Source organism: Bufo gargarizans, chromosome 1, assembly GCF_014858855.1.
Source record: "Bufo gargarizans isolate SCDJY-AF-19 chromosome 1, ASM1485885v1, whole genome shotgun sequence".
Lineage (NCBI taxonomy): Eukaryota > Metazoa > Chordata > Amphibia > Anura > Bufonidae > Bufo > Bufo gargarizans.
In genome coordinates this window covers 242,624,424-242,643,121 of record NC_058080.1, presented here as the reverse complement: position 1 = coordinate 242,643,121, position 18,698 = coordinate 242,624,424, and the positions used below count along the sequence as shown (strand labels likewise).

General features: G+C 42.8%; 1 protein-coding gene across 1 annotated transcript in view; it reads left to right on the top strand.

The window, feature by feature from the left end:
• The window catches only part of TSPAN5 (tetraspanin 5), a 205,394-nt gene that overhangs the window by 180,170 nt on the left and 6,526 nt on the right, over positions 1-18,698 (top strand). Inside the window, exon 7 of the mRNA XM_044302279.1 lies at positions 3-119. Within this exon, the coding sequence (XP_044158214.1) occupies positions 3-119 (117 nt within the window). The remainder of the gene's footprint in view (positions 1-2; positions 120-18,698) is intronic.

The following is an 18,698-nucleotide window of genomic DNA, read 5'->3' as shown; positions in this document are numbered from 1 at the left end:
AGGAACTTGACCAGCAAGCGACCATACATACCAAGGGCTGTGTTCCTCAGTTTGAAAAGTGGCTGCAAGATAATCTAACCATTGTGGCTGGGGTGTTCATAGGCATTGCATTACTGCAGGTAAGTGGAATCAGTACTCAGGATATTCTGAATAGAACAACATTGTAGGGACCACAAATACCATGATGAAAGTCCTTAGGATAGGCCATCAGACTGGTGTCAGTCTGACTCTCAGCACATTCATTGAACAGCTGTCACCTACACCACTGACTGCACATGTAAATTTCATGCAACTGGAAGGGCTTACTCAACTTTCTACACTCATTCTTAGACAAACATTTCATACAAGGCTACAAATGAGGTAAGTGCACCTCAAAACCAGACCATGCATCCACACAAACTGCTTCGACCACTCAGTTTCATTCCCAATAAGATGCCAACACTTTAATGAACTTACACACTGGCACACACTGTGCTCTCTAGCAGGTTAACTTCTAGCACTCTGGCATTCAGAAGGTTAACAAAGCTAAGCGCTACTTTATTTTACTCTTCAAAGCTGTAGGCACAACAGAGCAGCAAAGACACATGTATTAGTTAAGATTTTATATTCCACAGTACAGTGCCTAAGAAATGTTACAAAAATGATGACAAGACAAAGGCATATATAAGACAAAACTGTCATAAAAATAAAAAGGGATAAAATAAAGAATAGCAGGCCTCTTACTATCTTGGTTGATCCTCTAAGGCTGACCCCATGTATATATTGATTTGACATTTTTAAAGGGTCTCAGCCTTCCCACCTCAACCCTCCTGCCTGGTCATGTCAGAGGAGGGTGGCTAACCATATGCAAATAAACGCACTTACAAGACAAAATTCTTGCCTGTATTATATTGTCTCATGGGAACCCTCTTAACATGATTATTTCTCAGAATATTTTTTCCAATCTAGACATAACGAACATGAATATGAAATTTTTATAATTTGAACCACTATTTAATTATGATATTTCTTTTGGCTGAAAATCCTGGCTTCGGAGACCAGAGAAGCAGCTGAGTTCTCCAGTCATAAATAGATGTGTTATAAAATGTGGATTATGACAGGGCATTATGGCAGTTATTATATTTTCCTTTGTCCTTTATAGATGACTCCAGCCATTCTCAGAAACAGTAGATTGACTAGAGACAGGGGCGTAGCTAAAGGCTCATGGGCCCTGGTGCAAGAGTTCACCTTGGGCCCCCTTCCATCAGTGCTTTGTGGCCAGAGTAGTGAAGCACATAGCCTTCATGCTGCCTGAGGCAAAAATTGAAACGGCACCTTCCATGCCAAATTCTTGACCTAACCCCTTCCCTCCAGCCAGAGGTGTAACTTGAAGATTATGGGCCACAGTGCAAAATCTATAACAGAGCCCTCCCAGCCAGCATTCTATAAAACATGGTATTTTGTGGCACAAGGGTCTTTGGGCCCCCTCAGGCTTTTTGGCCTAGTAGCGACTGCTACTTATGCTACCTTTGCACCCCCTATAGCTACAACCCTGGCTAGAGACATGCCGTCTAATGTCAGGGCATTCATCTTGTTAACACTTCTATGTAAACTGGACATGGAGCATTGGAGTCCTGGCTTGTTTCTATGAACTAATTTAATTATCCCCCTGAGACAAGACATTTGTCCATGGTTGTTTAGTATGAATTTAATTCACTTGATTTTAACACATAACTGACAACACTGAGATATACCAGGCCAACAGAAGCAACAAGGACATTCTTTTGGCCTCTATCAGCCTCCGCAAGCTAAACGTATCCCCGTGGATACATGACATGTACACTGCAAATGTACAGAGGTAGCACAGTTAACAGTCGCAATAATCACTCGTTAACTAGATGTGATGGCTCGCCAAGTAGGACTGTTAACTCTACTACATCTGTAGGTTCAAAAGTGGTGAGAACAGATTCTTACTTAGATAATGACTACAATAATCGATCAATCAATAATGCATAATGAGAGTCTGGAAGCAGAAAGACAAGAAGAAAATAGAATCTTAAAAAATAAAAACATAAAACAATGGAAACTACATATATATCTGCAGGAACATCAGAAGGGATGCATTGAGTAGGTTGCTAACCACCTAGTCACATATCACCATGGTTGGCTTTTCATGTGATTCTAAAAGAGGATTTACACCGCACAATTATCAGGGCTATTATCAGGTACAAACTGTACTCCGAACTCTCATTCCTGATACTTGGCCCTTGTATATGTGCTGCCAGTCACCTGATAAATAAGCAAAAACACATGTTCATTGGGTAAAATGATCTTTCATGCAGCACATTAAATCTTTGTTCCTGGGCGCCAAATTGTGATTTGTAACCAGCAATCTGCTGCCCAGAAACAATGTTTCTGTATGAGGATGAGTGATGGCAGTCATGATCGCTCGCCCCCTCACAGTGGAGGAGATTACTGCATGCAAATGCTACTCTTTACCGCCACTGACGAGCTGACAGTTATTGGGAAGAAACGGTCCCTTCCTGATAATTGCTTGATCAGTCGGGCAGTGTAAATCTGCCTTAAACAACTTATGTTCTTCTCTTGTTTTGTGTTTTGATGTCTTCAGGTCCAACATTTTTTCTTTGCAATATATCTTCTTTTATAAAAGCTTAATAAAACACATTAATCTTTAGCACAGGGAAAGTCACTAAAGCCTGCATCCTCTGGAAGATACCATCACGTGACATGTTTGTGTTATCACTACGCACTACTTGTTGCATTAGCATGTGGGAGAACAGCAAAAAAATGTTAACAGTAATTACATTTTGTTCTACTTTTTGAACGTTGGACTTAGGGGCGGGCGATATGGCCTAAAATCTATATTGCGATATAATTTTAAGCATGTGCGATATATATATCGCAATATATTCAATTCACTTTTTATTTAATAACTATTAGCCTCCTTAGGGGCTAGAACCCTTGTCCTATTCACCCTAATAGAGCTCTATTGTGATCTGCCGCATTTAACCCATCAGGACCTGAGGGTTTAATTGCAGCTGATCACGGCGCACTTGTAATAGAGGCCAGGTATGAGATATGGCCGGCACATGCAGGCTATGTTTGTATTCAGGTATATTAACTATATTCATTGGTGGCGCAGTGGCCACAGCCCCTCCCCTCCTCCGCTTCTCTGTTCTCATTGGTGGCGGAGTGGCCACAGTCCCTCCCCTCCTCCTCTCTGTTCTCATTAGTGGCGGAGTGGCCACAGCCTCTCCCCTCCTCCTCCTCTCTGTCATTGGTGGCGGAGTGGCCACAGCCTCTCCCCTCCTCCTCCTCTCTGTTGTCATTGGTGGCGGAGTGGCCACAGTCCCTCCCCTCCTCCTCCTCTCTGTTCTCATTGGTGGCGGAGTGGACACAGTCCCTCCCCTCCTCCTCCTCTCTGTTCTCATTGGTGTCGGAGTGGCCACAGTCCCTCCCCTCCTCCTCCTAGTCTGTTCTCATTGGTGGTCAGCGGCAGCTGCACACAGTGGGGAGGGAGGGATTCCCTCTTTCTCCACTGTGCCGACTCAGGAGAACATGGTGTGTGCCGAGAGTGGCGCATGCCATGTTCTACTGCGATATAAACTAAATCTCTATCGTAGGCCAACTTTAGATCGTTTATATTGCATATCGTCTATATCGCCCACCCCTAGTTGGACAGTTTTTTTTATGGTTCCTACTTCTTCGTGTTAAATAGCCATAGAAGGTAAATTATATACTTCTGGCTGCCTCTAGCTGCTAACTACATATAGCTGTATACATCTATACAGATGTAACATTTACGTTCACTTTTTCAATCCAGTTGTCTTGAGATAAACACTGACTCGTCTGCCCTCAAGCCACTGAATGGAAACTATTGAATCTACACAATAATTGGAATAAACTTTCTAAGAGTGCCCTTACACCTTTATTAGATGTTGCCCAAATGAGTCACCCATACACACTTGGCTTGTGTTTTCGATGGGGATACAAGAGATAGTCGCTGATAGAGAGCTCTTGCAGCAGCTTCTCTTCTTGGAGAACAAAAGTATTGACCATTAAAATTCAACACTTTTAATCCTTCTCTCCCCCAACATCATCTGTCAGGGTAGGGTAGGGAGCTCTCCATACACATGACTGTTGACTGCTCCGAATGAAAACAGTGGGTTAGGCTGACTATAGGTTAAAGAGTAACTAAACTTTTTTAGAATTTTCTTTTAAACTTCTAAATAGCCCAAAAATCTTTTCCATCTTAGGCCTCTTTCACACGACCGTTTTTTTTTTCCGTTTTGCGGTCCGTATACGGTCCGTATACGGAACCATTCATTTCAATGGTTCCGCAAAAAAAACGGAATGTACTCCGTGTGCATTCCGTTTCCGTATTTCCGTTTTTCCGTTCCGTTTAAAGATAGAACATGTCCTATATTTGGCCGCAAATCACGTTCCGTGGCTCCATTAAAGTCTATGGGTCCGCAAAAAAACGGAATGCATACGGAAATGCATCCGTATGTCTTCCGTATCCGTTCCGTTTTTTGCGGAACCATCTATTGAAAATGTTATGCCCAGCCCAATTTTTTATATGAAATTACTGTATACTGTATTTGCCATACGGAAAAACGGAACGGAACAACGGAACGGAAACGGAACCACAACGGAAGCAAAAAACGGAACAACGGATCCGTGAAAAACGGACCGCAAAACACTGAAATGGACATACTGTCGTGTGAAAGAGGCCTTAATAAAAGGACCCAAAGTCCTAGATTGTACCTCTTCTTAAAATCATCATTCTGTACGGCGCATGTCGGGTCTGTTTCATACAGCAGGCATCGGCGATTAATGTCCGCAATCGGCGGTAATGCTGACCACGTACATTTAATTCCTCAGATGCTGTGTTTAAATGTGACCACAGCGTCTGAGTGCTAAAAAACAGAAGCGCACACTTCCGGTTCAGGCACGCATTTCCCCAGCGAAGATCAGGGAATGTTCTAATAATGAGCCAGAACCTGTACTAGGCTTCCAGGCTCATTATTAGTATATCCAAGCTCAGGCCAGCAGATGGCAACACTGAACTGGGATATAGCAATTTCTATACAGAATAATGGACCATTTTCCATTATTCTCTACAAGTTGATTGCAAGTTGTGCTCCACTTGGGGACCTAACAAAAAGTAAAAAAATTTAATAAAAAGTATTATAGCGCAAGAAAAACTATACATATGTGGTATCGCCAGATTTGTACTGACCTGGAGAATGAAGAGCACAAGTCAGTTTTACCGCATAGTGAACGTTGTTAAAAAAAAAAAAAATTTAACTGGGGCGGAATTGTGTTTTTTTTTCCAATTCCACCCCTTTTGGAATTTTTTCCAGCGTCCCACTACATCATAGTAGCATTAGGAAGTACAAGTTGTCCCACAAAAAACAAACCCTCATATAGCTATGTGAACAGAAAAATTAAAAAGTTATGGCAGAAAGCGAAAAACAAAAATGCAAAAAACTGAAAATCGCCACGTCAGGAAAGGGTTAAAAGAAAATTGCAAAAAAAAAAAAAGTTACTCTTTAATATGTACAAGGGCCCTTAGCTTTGTGCTTCCAGACTCCATTCATTGCTTTCCATGTAGAAGTAGCTGTCCATTTAAAACATACCTTATTATGCATATTCAGATCTTTTATCATTCTTTATCAGACGTCCTATACACAATTCAGTTGCTATAACTTTATTGCCAATATGGAGGTAAGTACCTCTTCCCATGTGACATAACTCTGTAGTGTGAACAGTTAAACTATGATCCAAGTCTGCTACAGCTGGGCATGGACGGATGCCAATGTTATAACACATACTATACATCAAATTCTCTTTGTTCACTGATGCGGATTACAAACTCCGTGCTGCAAATAAATGCATTAGTCATCAGCACCCTGTTTATCTTCAGTGTGTGACTTTCCTTGGAATAAGTCTCACATCTGACAGACCTCCAGCAGCTGGTTTCTTTCATTTATTAGGTTACTTTCACATTAGCGTTTTTCTTTTCCGGCATAGAGTTCCGTCACTAGGGCTCTATACCGGAAAAGAACTGATCAGGCATATCCCCATGCATTCTGAATGGAGAGTAATCCGTTCAGGATGGATCAGGATGTCTTCAGTTCAGTCATTTTGACTGATCAGGCAAAAGAGAAAACCGTAGCATGCTATGGTTTTATCTCCGGCGAAAAAAAACTGAAGACTTGCCTGAATGCTGGATCCAGCATTTTTTTCCATAGGAATGCATTAGTGCCGGATCCGGCATTCAAAATACCGGAATGCCGGATCCGCCCTTCCGATCTGCGCATGCGCAGCCCTTTAAAAATGAGAAAAAAATAAATACCTGATCCGTTTTGCCTGATCACACCGGAAAAACGGATCCTGTATTGCAATGCATTTTTCTGACTGATCAGGCATTTTTCAGTCAGAAAACATGACATGCGTTTGCATACAGCATGGGGATATGTAAAAAGACACCCCAAAACACATTGCCCAACTTCTCCTGAGTACGGCGATACCACATGTGTGACACTTTTTTGCAGCCTAGGTGGGCAAAGGGGCCCAAATTTTAAAGAGCACCTTTAGGATTTCACAGGGCATTTTTTACACATTTGGATTTCAAACTACTTCTCACGCATTAGGGCCCCTAAAATGCCAGGGCAGTATAAATACCCCACAAGTGACCCCATTTTGGAAAGAAGACACCCCAAGGTATTCCGTGAGGGGCATGGTGAGTTCCTAGAATTTTTTGGGCACAAGTTAGCGGAAAATGTTTGGGTTTTTTTCCTCTTACAAAGTCTCATATTCCACTAACTTGTGACCCCCAAAAAATTTTGCAGCAAAAATTTTACATGAACTCGCCATGCCCCTCACGAAATACCTTGGGGTGTCTTCTTTCCAAAATGGGTTCACTTGTGGGGTATTTATAATGCCCTGGCATTTTAGGGGCCCTAATGCGTGAGAAGTAGTTTGAAATCCAAATGTGTAAAAAATGCCCTGTGAAATCCTAAAGGAGCGCTTTAGAATTTGGGCCCCTTTGCCTACCTAGGCTGCAAAAAAGTGTCACACGTGGTATCGCCGTACTCAGAAGAAGTAGGGCAATGTGTTTTAGGGTGTATTTTTACATATACCCATGCTGGGTGAGAGAAATATCTCTCTAAAAGTCAACTTTTCCAATTTTTTTATACAAAGTTGTCATTTTAGAGAGATATTTCTCTCACCCAGCATGGGTATATGTAAAAAGACACCCCAAAACACATTGCCCAACTTCTCCCGAGTACGTCGATACCACATGTGTGACACTTTTTTGCAGCCTAGGTGCGCAAAGGGGCCCAAATTCCTTTTAGGAGGGCATTTTTAGACATTTGGATTCCAGACTTCTCACGCTTTAGGGCCCCTAAAATGCCAGGGCAGTATAAATACCCCACATGTGACCCCATTTTGGAAAGAAGACACCCCAAGGTATTCCATGAGGGGGATGGTGAGTTCATAGAAGATTTTTTTTTTTTTTACACAAGTTAGCGGAAATTTTATTTTATTTTTTTTCTCACAAAGTCTCCCTTTCCGCTAACTTGGGACAAAAAGTTCAATCTTTCATGGACTCAATATGCCCCTCAGCGAATACCTTGGGGTGTCTTTCCAAAATGGGGTCATTTGTGGGGTGTTTGTACTGCCCTGGCATTTGAGGGTCTCCGCAATCATTATGTATGGCCAGCATTAGGAGTTTCTGCTATTCTCCTTATATTGAGCATACGGGTAATGAGATTTTTTTTTCCGTTCAGCCTCTGGGCTGAAAGAAAAAATGGACGGCACAGATTTCTTTATTCGCATCGATCAATGTAGATGAAAAAATATCTGCCCAAAAAAAAGGGGGGAAAGGAGTCTGCCAGGACATAGGAGCTCCGCCCAATATCCAAACCCACTCAGCTCGTATGCCCTGGCAAACCCGATTTCTCCATTCACATCAATCGATGTGGATAAATAAATCATTGCCGGGATTTTTTTATTTTTTTATATACAAAGTGTTTGCCAAAGCATATGAACACCGCCCCTCAGCTCATAAGCCTCGGCAAACGTATCTTTTTTACTGCAGCGCCGCATACACCGACTTTTGTGTAATCTGACAGCAGCGCAATGCTTCTGTCAGAATGCACATCAGTGCTGCAGCTGGTTCATCAGTTGTTCCACCTAGAAGGTAAAAAATAAATAAAAAAACAGGCCGCAACGCAATAAATTTATTAACATTAACTTTATATAACATTTGAACAGAACATTAACTTTTATAAACTTTATTGAACTTTTGGAACAGAACATTAACTTTTTTGCTTACCGGTAATTATTTTTTTTTGTTTTGCTTTTTTTGCCTTTATAGGACAAACCTCTCCTTCCCCATGGGATAATGTGCAAAGCGCAAATCGCCCAGAGATATGGTGAAGTACATTATGCACTTTGTCCCAGGTGAAAGGAGAGGTTTGCAGCAGCTGTGAGTGAAAGGGCCCTAAGAGCCCTGTGTGCCTGTCCTGTGTGACGCAATCCCTATGCTAAGTGTACCTGTGCGTGCTACTTCCGGAAACACTCCCCTAAGCATAGGGTAGGGTGGTCAGGGCAGTCAGGACAGAAATAGCGGGTGTCACGCCTTATTCCACTACTGCTACAGACACAACATGTTTTTCGGGGTGGCGCTTGGGTTGAGGTACCAGCAACGACATTGGGGAAATGTCGCTCGTGTAGACGGCTCACTACACTGGTGGATGGGGCCACGGAACCTCCTGGATACAGGAGGTTCTCGATGATCTCTTCCTGAAATTTGAGGAAGGATCCTGTTCTCCCAGCCTTACTGTAGAGAACAAAACTATTGTACATAGCCAATTGAATTATATATACAGACACCTTCTTATACCAGCGTCTGGTGCAGCAGGACACTAAATAAGGAGCCAACATCTGGTCATTGAAGTCCACCCCTCCCATGAGCAAATTATAGTCGTGGACCAAGAGGGGCTTTTCAATGACACTGGTTGCTCGTTCAATTTGTATTGTCGTGTCTGCGTGAATGGAGGAGAGCATGTAAACGTCACGCTTGTCTCTCCATTTTACCGCGAGCAGTTCTTCGTTACACAAGGCAGCCCTCTCCCCCCTTGCAAGACGGGTGGTAACGAGCCGTTGGGGGAAGCCCCAGCGACTAGGTCGCGCGGTGCCACAGCAGCCCATCTGTTCTGTAAACAAATGCCTGAAGAGGGGCACACTTGTGTAGAAATTGTCCACATAAAGATGGTACCCCTTGCCAAATAAGGGTGACACCAAGTCCCAGACTGTCTTCTCACTGCTTCCCAGGTAGTCAGGGCAACCGACCGGCTCCAGGGTCTGATGTTTACCCTCATAGACACGAAATTTGTGCGTATAGCCTGTGGCCTTTTCACAGAGCCTTTGAAGCGGATCAGAATACGAACCTGTAGAAAGCAGTGGCAGTCAGACCCAAACTTCGGACAATGAGGTTGAGGTCCCTGATACCACCAGGGTACGCCTGGTGGTATCAGGGACCTCAACCTCATCGTCCGAACTTTGGGTCAGACTGCCACTGCTTTCTGCAGGTTCGTATTCTGACCCGCTGGATTCGTCAGATGAGGGTTCCCATTCCTCATCCGACTGGGTCAGAAGCCTGTAGGCCTCTTCAGAAGAATACCCCTTACTTGCCATTTGGTCAACTCAATTTAGGGGGTATTCCCTGAGACTACCCAAGAAAAAAAGCAAGCCTGTCTTACAAATGGGAGGCTAGCGAAGTACCGGAAGCCGCTGCGATAAAAAATATCGCCGCAGCGCTTGTAAAGTGATTGTGCAGTGATTAAAAAAAAAATTATAATTTGGTCACTGTGGCGGGGCGGGCGTGGGTGAACGCACGTGTGGGCGACCGATCAGGCCTGATCGGGCAAACACTGCGTTTTGGGTGGAGGGAGAACTAAGGTGACACTAATACTATTATACAGGGAGTGCAGAATTATTAGGCAAATGAGTATTTTGACCACATCATCCTCTTTATGCATGTTGTCTTACTCCAAGCTGTATAGGCTCGAAAGCCTACTACCAATTAAGCATATTAGGTGATGTGCATCTCTGTAATGAGAAGGGGTGTGGTCTAATGACATCAACACCCTATATCAGGTGTGCATAATTATTAGGCAACTTCCTTTCCTTTGGCAAAATGGGTCAAAAGAAGGACTTGACAGGCTCAGAAAAGTCAAAAATAGTGAGATATCTTGCAGAGGGATGCAGCATTCTTAAAATTGCAAAGCTTCTGAAGCGTGATCATCGAACAATCAAGCGTTTCATTCAAAATAGTCAACAGGGTTGCAAGAAGCGTGTGGAAAAACCAAGGCGCAAAATAACTGCCCATGAACTGAGAAAAGTCAAGCATGCAGCTGCCAAGATGCCACTTGCCACCAGTTTGGCCATATTTCAGAGCTGCAACATCACTGGAGTGCCCAAAAGCACAAGGTGTGCAATACTCAGAGACATGGCCAAGGTAAGAAAGGCTGAAAGACGACCACCACTGAACAAGACACACAAGCTGAAACGTCAAGACTGGGCCAAGAAATATCTCAAGACTGATTTTTCTAAGGTTTATGGACTGATGAAATGAGAGTGAGTCTTGATGGGCCAGATGGATGGGCCCGTGGCTGGATTGGTAAAGGGCAGAGAGCTCCAGTCCGACTCAGACGCCAGCAAGGTGCAGGTGGAGTACTGGTTTGGGCTGGTATCATCAAAGATGAGCTTGTGGGGCCTTTTCGGGTTAAGGATGGAGTCAAGCTCAACTCCCAGTCCTACTGCCAGTTTCTGGAAGACACCTTCTTCAAGCATTGGTACAGGAAGAAGTCTGCATCCTTCAAGAAAAACATGATTTTCATTCAGGACAATGCTCCATCACACGCGTCCAAGTACTCCACAGCGTGGCTGGCAAGAAAGGGTATAAAAGAAGAAAATCTAATGACATGGCCTCCTTGTTCACCTGATCTGAACCCCATTGAGAACCTGTGGTCCATCATCAAATGTGAGATTTACAAGGAGGGAAAACAGTACACCTCTCTGAACAGTGTCTGTGAGGCTGTGGTTGCTGCTGCACGCAATGTTGATGGTGAACAGATCAAAACACTGACAGAATCCATGGATGGCAGGCTTTTGAGTGTCCTTGCAAAGAAAGGTGGCTATATTGGTCACTGATTTGTTTTTGTTTTGTTTTTGAATGTCAGAAATGTATATTTGTGAATGTTGAGATGTTATATTGGTTTTACTGGTAAAAATAAATAATTTAAATGGGTATATATTTGTTTTTTGTTAAGTTGCCTAATAATTATGCACAGTAATAGTCACCTGCACACACAGATATCCCCCTAAAATAGCTAAAACTAAAAACAAACTAAAAACTACTTCCAAAAATATTCAGCTTTGATATTAATGAGTTTTTTGGGTTCATTGAGAACATGGTTGTTGTTCAATAATAAAATTAATCCTCAAAAATACAACTTGCCTAATAATTCTGCACTCCCTGTAGATCTGACTGTGATCAGTTCTGATCACTTACAGATACTATAAAAGTACCAATGCTGATTAGCGATACGCTAATCAGCGAATCAGTGACTGCGGTGCGGTGGGCTGGGCCCTAACTACCTAACAAAGGGGCCTAAACTTAGGCTCCTTTCACACCTGCGTTCAGGTGTCCGCTTGTGAGCTCCGTTTGAAGGGGCTCACTAGCGGCCCTGAACGCAGCCGTCTGGCCCTAATGCATTCTCAGTGGAGGCGGATACACTGAGAATGCATCCGCCTGCCAGCGCTCAGCAGCTGCAAGCAGCGTTCGGGTGTCCGCCTGGCCGTGCGGATCCGTTCCGACTTACAATGTAAGTCAATGGGGACAGATCCGCTTGAAGATGACACCATATGGCTCAATCTTCAAGCGGATCCGTCCCCCATTGACTTTCAATGTAAAGTCTGAACGGATCCGCTCAGGCTACTTTCAGACTTAGAAATTTTTTCTGAGTATTAACCCCTTAAGGACACAGGGCGTACAGGTACGCCCTTGTGCCCTGGTACTTAAGGACACAGGGCGTACATGTACGCCCTGTGCATTTTCGATCACTGCCGTGCGGCTGGCAGTGATCGGAACCCGGTGCCTGCTCAAATCATTGAGCAGGCACCTAGGCTAAATGCGCGGGGGGGTCCCGTGACCCCCCCATGTCGGCGATCGCGGCAAACCGCAGGTCAATTCAGACCTGCGGTTTGCTGCGATATCTGCAGTTTATGATCCCCGCGGTCCCTGACCGCGGGGATCAGAAACTTTAGGATTCAAAACTTTGTCCAGTATTCCTCCCCCTGCACCCCTGAGTTATTTGGGCACGGTGGGAGGTGCAGGGGGAGGGTTGCGGGCGGCGGGCGGTGCGGGAGGCGGGATCGCGATCCCCCGCCCGCCTCCCATTGCGTAATCGTTGGCGTCTAGTGGGTATACCAGGGTGCCAGCACAGTGCTGGCACCCTGGTATAAACGGCTGACATCGGTGATGCGATGTCAGCCGTTTAACCCTTTCCATACAGCGGTCCGTACGGACCGCTGTATGGAAAAGGTTAACAGTAAGAGGGAGCTCCCTCCCTCTCCCATCGGGGGGCTGCTGTGCCTTTGCAGTCCCCCGAATGGAGAGGGAGAGAGCTCCCAGGCAGCCCCCCCAAGCCCCGTCCTTACCCTTCCCCGTCTGCGCAGTTCTGACCATAACTGAGCAGACGGGGAAGGTTCCCATGACAACAGGACGCCTTCTCAGGCGTCCTGCTGTCCATGGTTCTGAACAGATCTGTGCTGAAAGGCATAGATCTGTTCAGACAAAGTGTAAAATACAGTATAGTACTATATATTGTACTGTACTGTATTATGTAGACATCAGACCCACTGGATCTTCAAGAACCAAGTGGGTCTGGGTCAAAAAAAAAGTGAAAAAAGTGAAAAATAAAGTAAAAATCAAAAAACACATTTATCACTGATTAAAAATGAAAGAAATAAAATTCCCTACACATGTTTGGTATCGCCGCGTCCGTAACGACCTGATCTATAAAACGGTAATGTTACTTTACCCGAACGGTGAACGCCATAAAAATAAAAAATTAAAAACTATGATGAAATTGGAATTTTGCCCACCTTACTTCCCAAAAAAGGTAATAAAAGTGATCAAAAAAGTCGCATCTATGCCAAAATTGTAACAATCAAACCATTATCTCATCCCGCAAAAATCATACCCTACCCAAGATAATCGCCCAAAAACTGAAAAAGTTATGGCTCTTACACTATGGAAACACTAAAACATGATTTCTTTTGTTTCAAAAATGAAATCATTGTGTAAAACTTACATAAATAAAAAAAAGTATACATATTAGGTATCGCCGCGTCCGTATTCACCGGCTCTATAAAAATATCACATGACCTAACCCCTCAGATGACCACCGTAAAAAAATAAAAATAAAAACGGTGTAAAAAAAGCCATTTTTTGTCATCTTCCGTCACAAAAAGTGTAATAGCAAGCAATCAAAAAGTCATGTGCACCCCAAAATAGTGCCAATCAAACCGTCATCTCATCCCACAAAAAATGAGACCCTACTTAAGATAATCGCCCAAAAATTTAAAAAACTATGGCTCTTAGACTATGGAGACACTAAAATTTTTTTTGTTTTAAAAATGAAATTATTGTGTAAAACGTACATAAATAAAAAAAATTGTATACATATTGGGTATCACCGCGTCCGTGACAACCTGCTCTATAAAATTACCACATGATCTAACCTGTCAGATGAATGGTGTAAATAACAAAAAAAAAAAAAACGGTGCCAAAAAAGCTATTTCTTGTTACCTTGCCGCACAAAGTGTAATATAGAGCAACCAAAAATCATATGTACCCTAAACTTGTACCAACAAAACTGCCACCCTATCCCGTAGTTTCTAAAATGGGGTCACTTTTTTGGAGTTTCTACTCTAGGGGTGCATCAGGGGGGCTTCAAATGGGACATGGTGTCAAAAAAACCAGTCCAGCAAAATCTGCCTTCCAAAAACCGTATGGCATTCCTTTCCTTCTGCGCCCTGCCGTGTGCCCGTACAGCAGTTTACGACCACATATGGGGTGTTTCTGTAAACTACAGAATCAGGGCCATAAATTATGAGTTTTGTTTGGCTGTTAACCCTTGCTTTGTAACTGAAAAAAAAATATTAAAATTGAAAATCTGCCAAAAAAGTGAAATTTTGAAATTGTATCTCTATTTTCTATTAAATCTTGTGCAACACCTAAAGGGTTAACAAAGTTTGTAAAATCAGTTTTGAATACCTTGAGGGGTGTAGTTTCTTAGATGGGGTCACTTTTATGGAGTTTCTACTCTAGGGGTGCATCAGGGGGGCTTCAAATGGGACATGGTGTCAAAAAAACCAGTCCAGCAAAATCTGCCTTCCAAAAACCGTATGGCATTCCTTTCCTTCTGCGCCCTGCCGTGTGCCCGTACAGCAGTTTACAACCACATATGAGGTGTTTCTGTAAACTACAGAATCAGGGCCAGAAATAATGAGTTTTGTTTGGCTGTTAACCCTTGCTTTGTAACTGGAAAAAAAATATTAAAATGGAAAATCTGCCAAAAAAGCGAAATTTTGAAATTGTATCTATTTTCTATTAAATCTTGTGCAACACCTAAAGGGTTAACAAAGTTTGTAAAATCAGTTTTGAATACCTTGAGGGGTGTAGTTTCTTAGATGGGGTCACTTTTATGGAGTTTCTACTCTAGGGGTGCATCAGGGGGGCTTCAAATGGGACATGGTGTCAAAGAAACTGTCCAGCAAAACATGCCTTCCAAAAACCAAACGGCGCACCTTTCACTCTACGCCCCGCTGTGTGGCCGTACAGTAGTTTACGGCCACATATGGCGTGTTTCTGTAAACGGCAGAGTCAGGGCAATAAAGATACAGTCTTGTTTGGCTGTTAACCCTTGCTTTGTTAGTGGAAAAAATGGGTTAAAATGGAAAATTAGGCAAAAAAATGAAATTCTCAAATTTCATCCCCATTTGCCAATAACTCTTGTGCAACACCTAAAGGGTTAACAAAGTTTGTAAAATCAGTTTTGAATACCTTGAGGGGTGTAGTTTCTTAGATGGGGTCACTTTTATGGAGTTTCTACTCTAGGGGTGCATCAGGGGGCTTCAAATGGGACATGGTGTCAAAAAACCAGTCCAGCAAAATCTGGCTTCCAAAAACCATACGGCGCACCTTTCACTCTACGCCCCGCTGTGTGGCCGTACAGTAGTTTACGGCCACATATGGGGTGTTTCTGTAAACGGCAGAGTCAGGGCAATAAAGATACAGTCTTGTTTGACTGTTAACCCTTGCTTTGTTAGTGGAAAAAATGGGTTAAAATGGAAAATTAGGCAATAAAAGGAAATTCTCAAATTTCATCCCCATTTGCCAATAACTCTTGTGCAACACCTAAAGGGTTAACAAAGTTTGTAAAATCAGTTTTGAATACCTTGAGGGGTGTAGTTTATAGAATGGGGTCATTTTTGGGTGGTTTCTATTATGTAAGCCTCGCAAAGTGACTTCAGACCTGAACTCGTCCCTAAAAATTGGGTTTTTGTAAATTTCTGAAAAATTTCAAGATTTGCTTCTAAACTTCTAAGCCTTGTAACATCCCCAAAAAATAAAATATCATTCCCAAAATAATTCAAACATGAAGTAGACATATGGGGAATGTTAAGTCATCACAATTTTTGGGGGTATTACTATGTATTACAGAAGTAGAGAAACTGAAACTTTGAAATTTGCAAATTTTTCCCAATTTTTGGTAAATTTGACTTTTTTTTATGCAAAAAAAAATATTTTTTTAACTTTATTTTACCACTGTCATGAAGTACAATATGTGACGAAAAAACAATCTCAGAATGGCCTGGATAAGTCAAAGCGTTTTAAAGTTATCAGCACTTAAAGTGACACTGGTCAGATTTTCAAAAAATGGCCTGGTCCTAAGGTGTAAAAAGGCTGTGTCCCTAAGGGGTTAATGCAGACGGATCCATTCTGAACGGAGCCACCGTCTGCATTAATATGAGCGGATCCGTTCAGAACGGATCCGATCGAACGCAGGTGTGAAAGTGGCCTAACCTAAAACCTAACCATCAATACTGGTGACAGTTTACACTGATCACTTTTTTCCCTTTCACTAGTGATTGACAGGGGTGATCAAGGGGTTAATTGGGTTGATGGGGGGGTGATCTGGGGCTAAAGGTGTTGTGTCTTGTGTACTTACAGTGATCTGTACTCCTCTGCTGGGACCAGCAGAGGAGCACAGAAGCCATTTAACACATTATATTTATAAATATAATGTGTTAACAGGCTTGTGATTAGATTTTTTTAAAATCACCAGCCTGCCAGCGATGATCATTGGCTGGCAGGCTGGTGACGATCTCCTCCTTTAACTTTTGCCGACCCGCAATGCGCCGAAGCATCAAGGAGGAATAAATCGACCGCCCCCGGAACGCAATCCTGCGTTAGGCGGTCCGGAGGCGGTTAAAAGGGTTTTGTCACTTCAGCATATAGCATTTATGAGGTAGTGAAAGTTAATAGAGGCCACTTACTAATGTATTTTTATTACCCATATTGCCTCCTTTTTCTGACTGGATTCATTTTTCTATCACATTATACACTGCTCGTTTCCATGGTTACAACCACCCTGCAATCCATCAGCAGTGGTCGTGCTTGCACACTATAAAAAAAAAACACCAGTCTGTGTGAACTCCCATGGTGCCGGTCACCAGAGAGGCCGGCATTTTTTTTTTTATAGTGTGCAATCATGACCACCACTGATGGATTGCAGGGTTGTCATAACCATGGAAACAAGCGGTGTATAATGTGATGGAAAAGTGAATGCAGCCAGCAAAGGAGACAATATGAATAATAACAATATATTAGTAAATGCTTTGTATTAACTTTCTCTACATGATAAATGCAATGTTATGTTCACAAATAGGGACAATATTTGCGCTGCGCATCGTGGCCATTTTTTTCACACTAGACCACGCCTCAAACTCTGCCCAAAGCATAATTACTGACTTGGTCAGAACTGCAGCAGCTGGGAATCGGTTAGGTCAGTATAAGTTCCTTTTCCTGGGACTATTTTTTTTCTTGCACTTCAATATCTATTTAAATATTAGCACATAAATCATCAGATTACTGATATTTTAAGGTCCACATTTATACATTAATTTCTGAGGTCAAAAAGAGGGACATTTAAGGATCAAAGAGGGACTTGGGTCAAAAAGAGGGACTTGGGTCAAAAAGAGGGACTGTCCCTCCAAAAGAGGGACACCTGGGAGGCATGATAAATGCCACTTGCTGAATATTTTTGTTTAGCAAAGGGGTAAACCCAATGTACACCTGTCCGATTCTGCAAGGATTCAGTACCCCCCCCCCCCCCACCCCCCCCCACACACACGCACACACACACACTTGCAAACCAATTTTGTTAGATCAGATAGAGGCACAATAGCTTAAAAGTAACTTTTAATAATATCCTTAAAGGGGATTGTCCGAGTTATGAAAAAATAAATATATATATAGCACTGGAAATCCGACCAGCGCAGTGTCTCGTTTACAGACACATATCTGCTCTCTCAGGCTTGTGCACGAAACATCATCAGAGCAGGGAGAAAAGCTGACATCACATGTCATGTGACCTTAAGTGAAAGCTGAGAAAGCAGCAACTGTAGATGCAGTAAGTGCATGGTAAAGTCTTTACATTTGATTAGTTAGAAACATACAAAAAGCAAAAAAATAACACGGACAAGCCCTTCAAGATTTTTTTAGGGCTCATTCAGATGGCTGTATGCTGTCCGCAAAAATGCAGATCAGTTTTTTTTTTTTGTGGATTAGATCCAGACCCATTCACTTCTGTGGGGACCTTTTCTTCCGTTCTACGGCTCTGCAAAACATAGAAATAAAACATGTTCTATACTTATCAGTGAAAATTAGGACGTGGCCCCATTGTGGAATGCAATCCATTTTTTTGCGGACATGCTGAACTGTCCACAAAAAAGTGGACCCGCATTTTTGCAAACAGCATATGGCCGTCTGAATGAGCCCTTAGGTGTAAAAATAGTCGCAAGCCCACTATTTAGGAGTTTACACACATTTACTATCTTTTACGCCTGAAAACAAGTGTAAAAGAGAAGTAAAAACTACTCCAGGTGCACGGACTGCCGGAGGTGCACCTAATTAATTAATTATGCTAATCCTCCAGCAGGGCAGAGTGGGAACAAAAATGTACGTAAAAACCGGTCTTTGTAAATTACTCTGAATATGTACACCTGGTAAAATCTATCATAGGGTGCACAGCAGTACCAATACACCTTGCAATAAATAAAAGAACCAACTGCTCCGACCTTATCCAGGGCTTGGTTGGAGTATCGGTGTGATGCCCACTGGAACCCGAACAAGGTCACAGAAAGAATATCCGCATTGTGCCCTTTCAAAGTAGTGATATGCACATTGTGTCCCCTCACAGTAGTAATATCCACATTGTTTCCCCTGAGAGTAGTAAGGTCCACATGTTGCCCCCTCACAATAGTTATGCCCACATTTTGTCCCCTGACAGTAGTAATGTCCACATGTTGCCCCCTTACAATAGTTATGC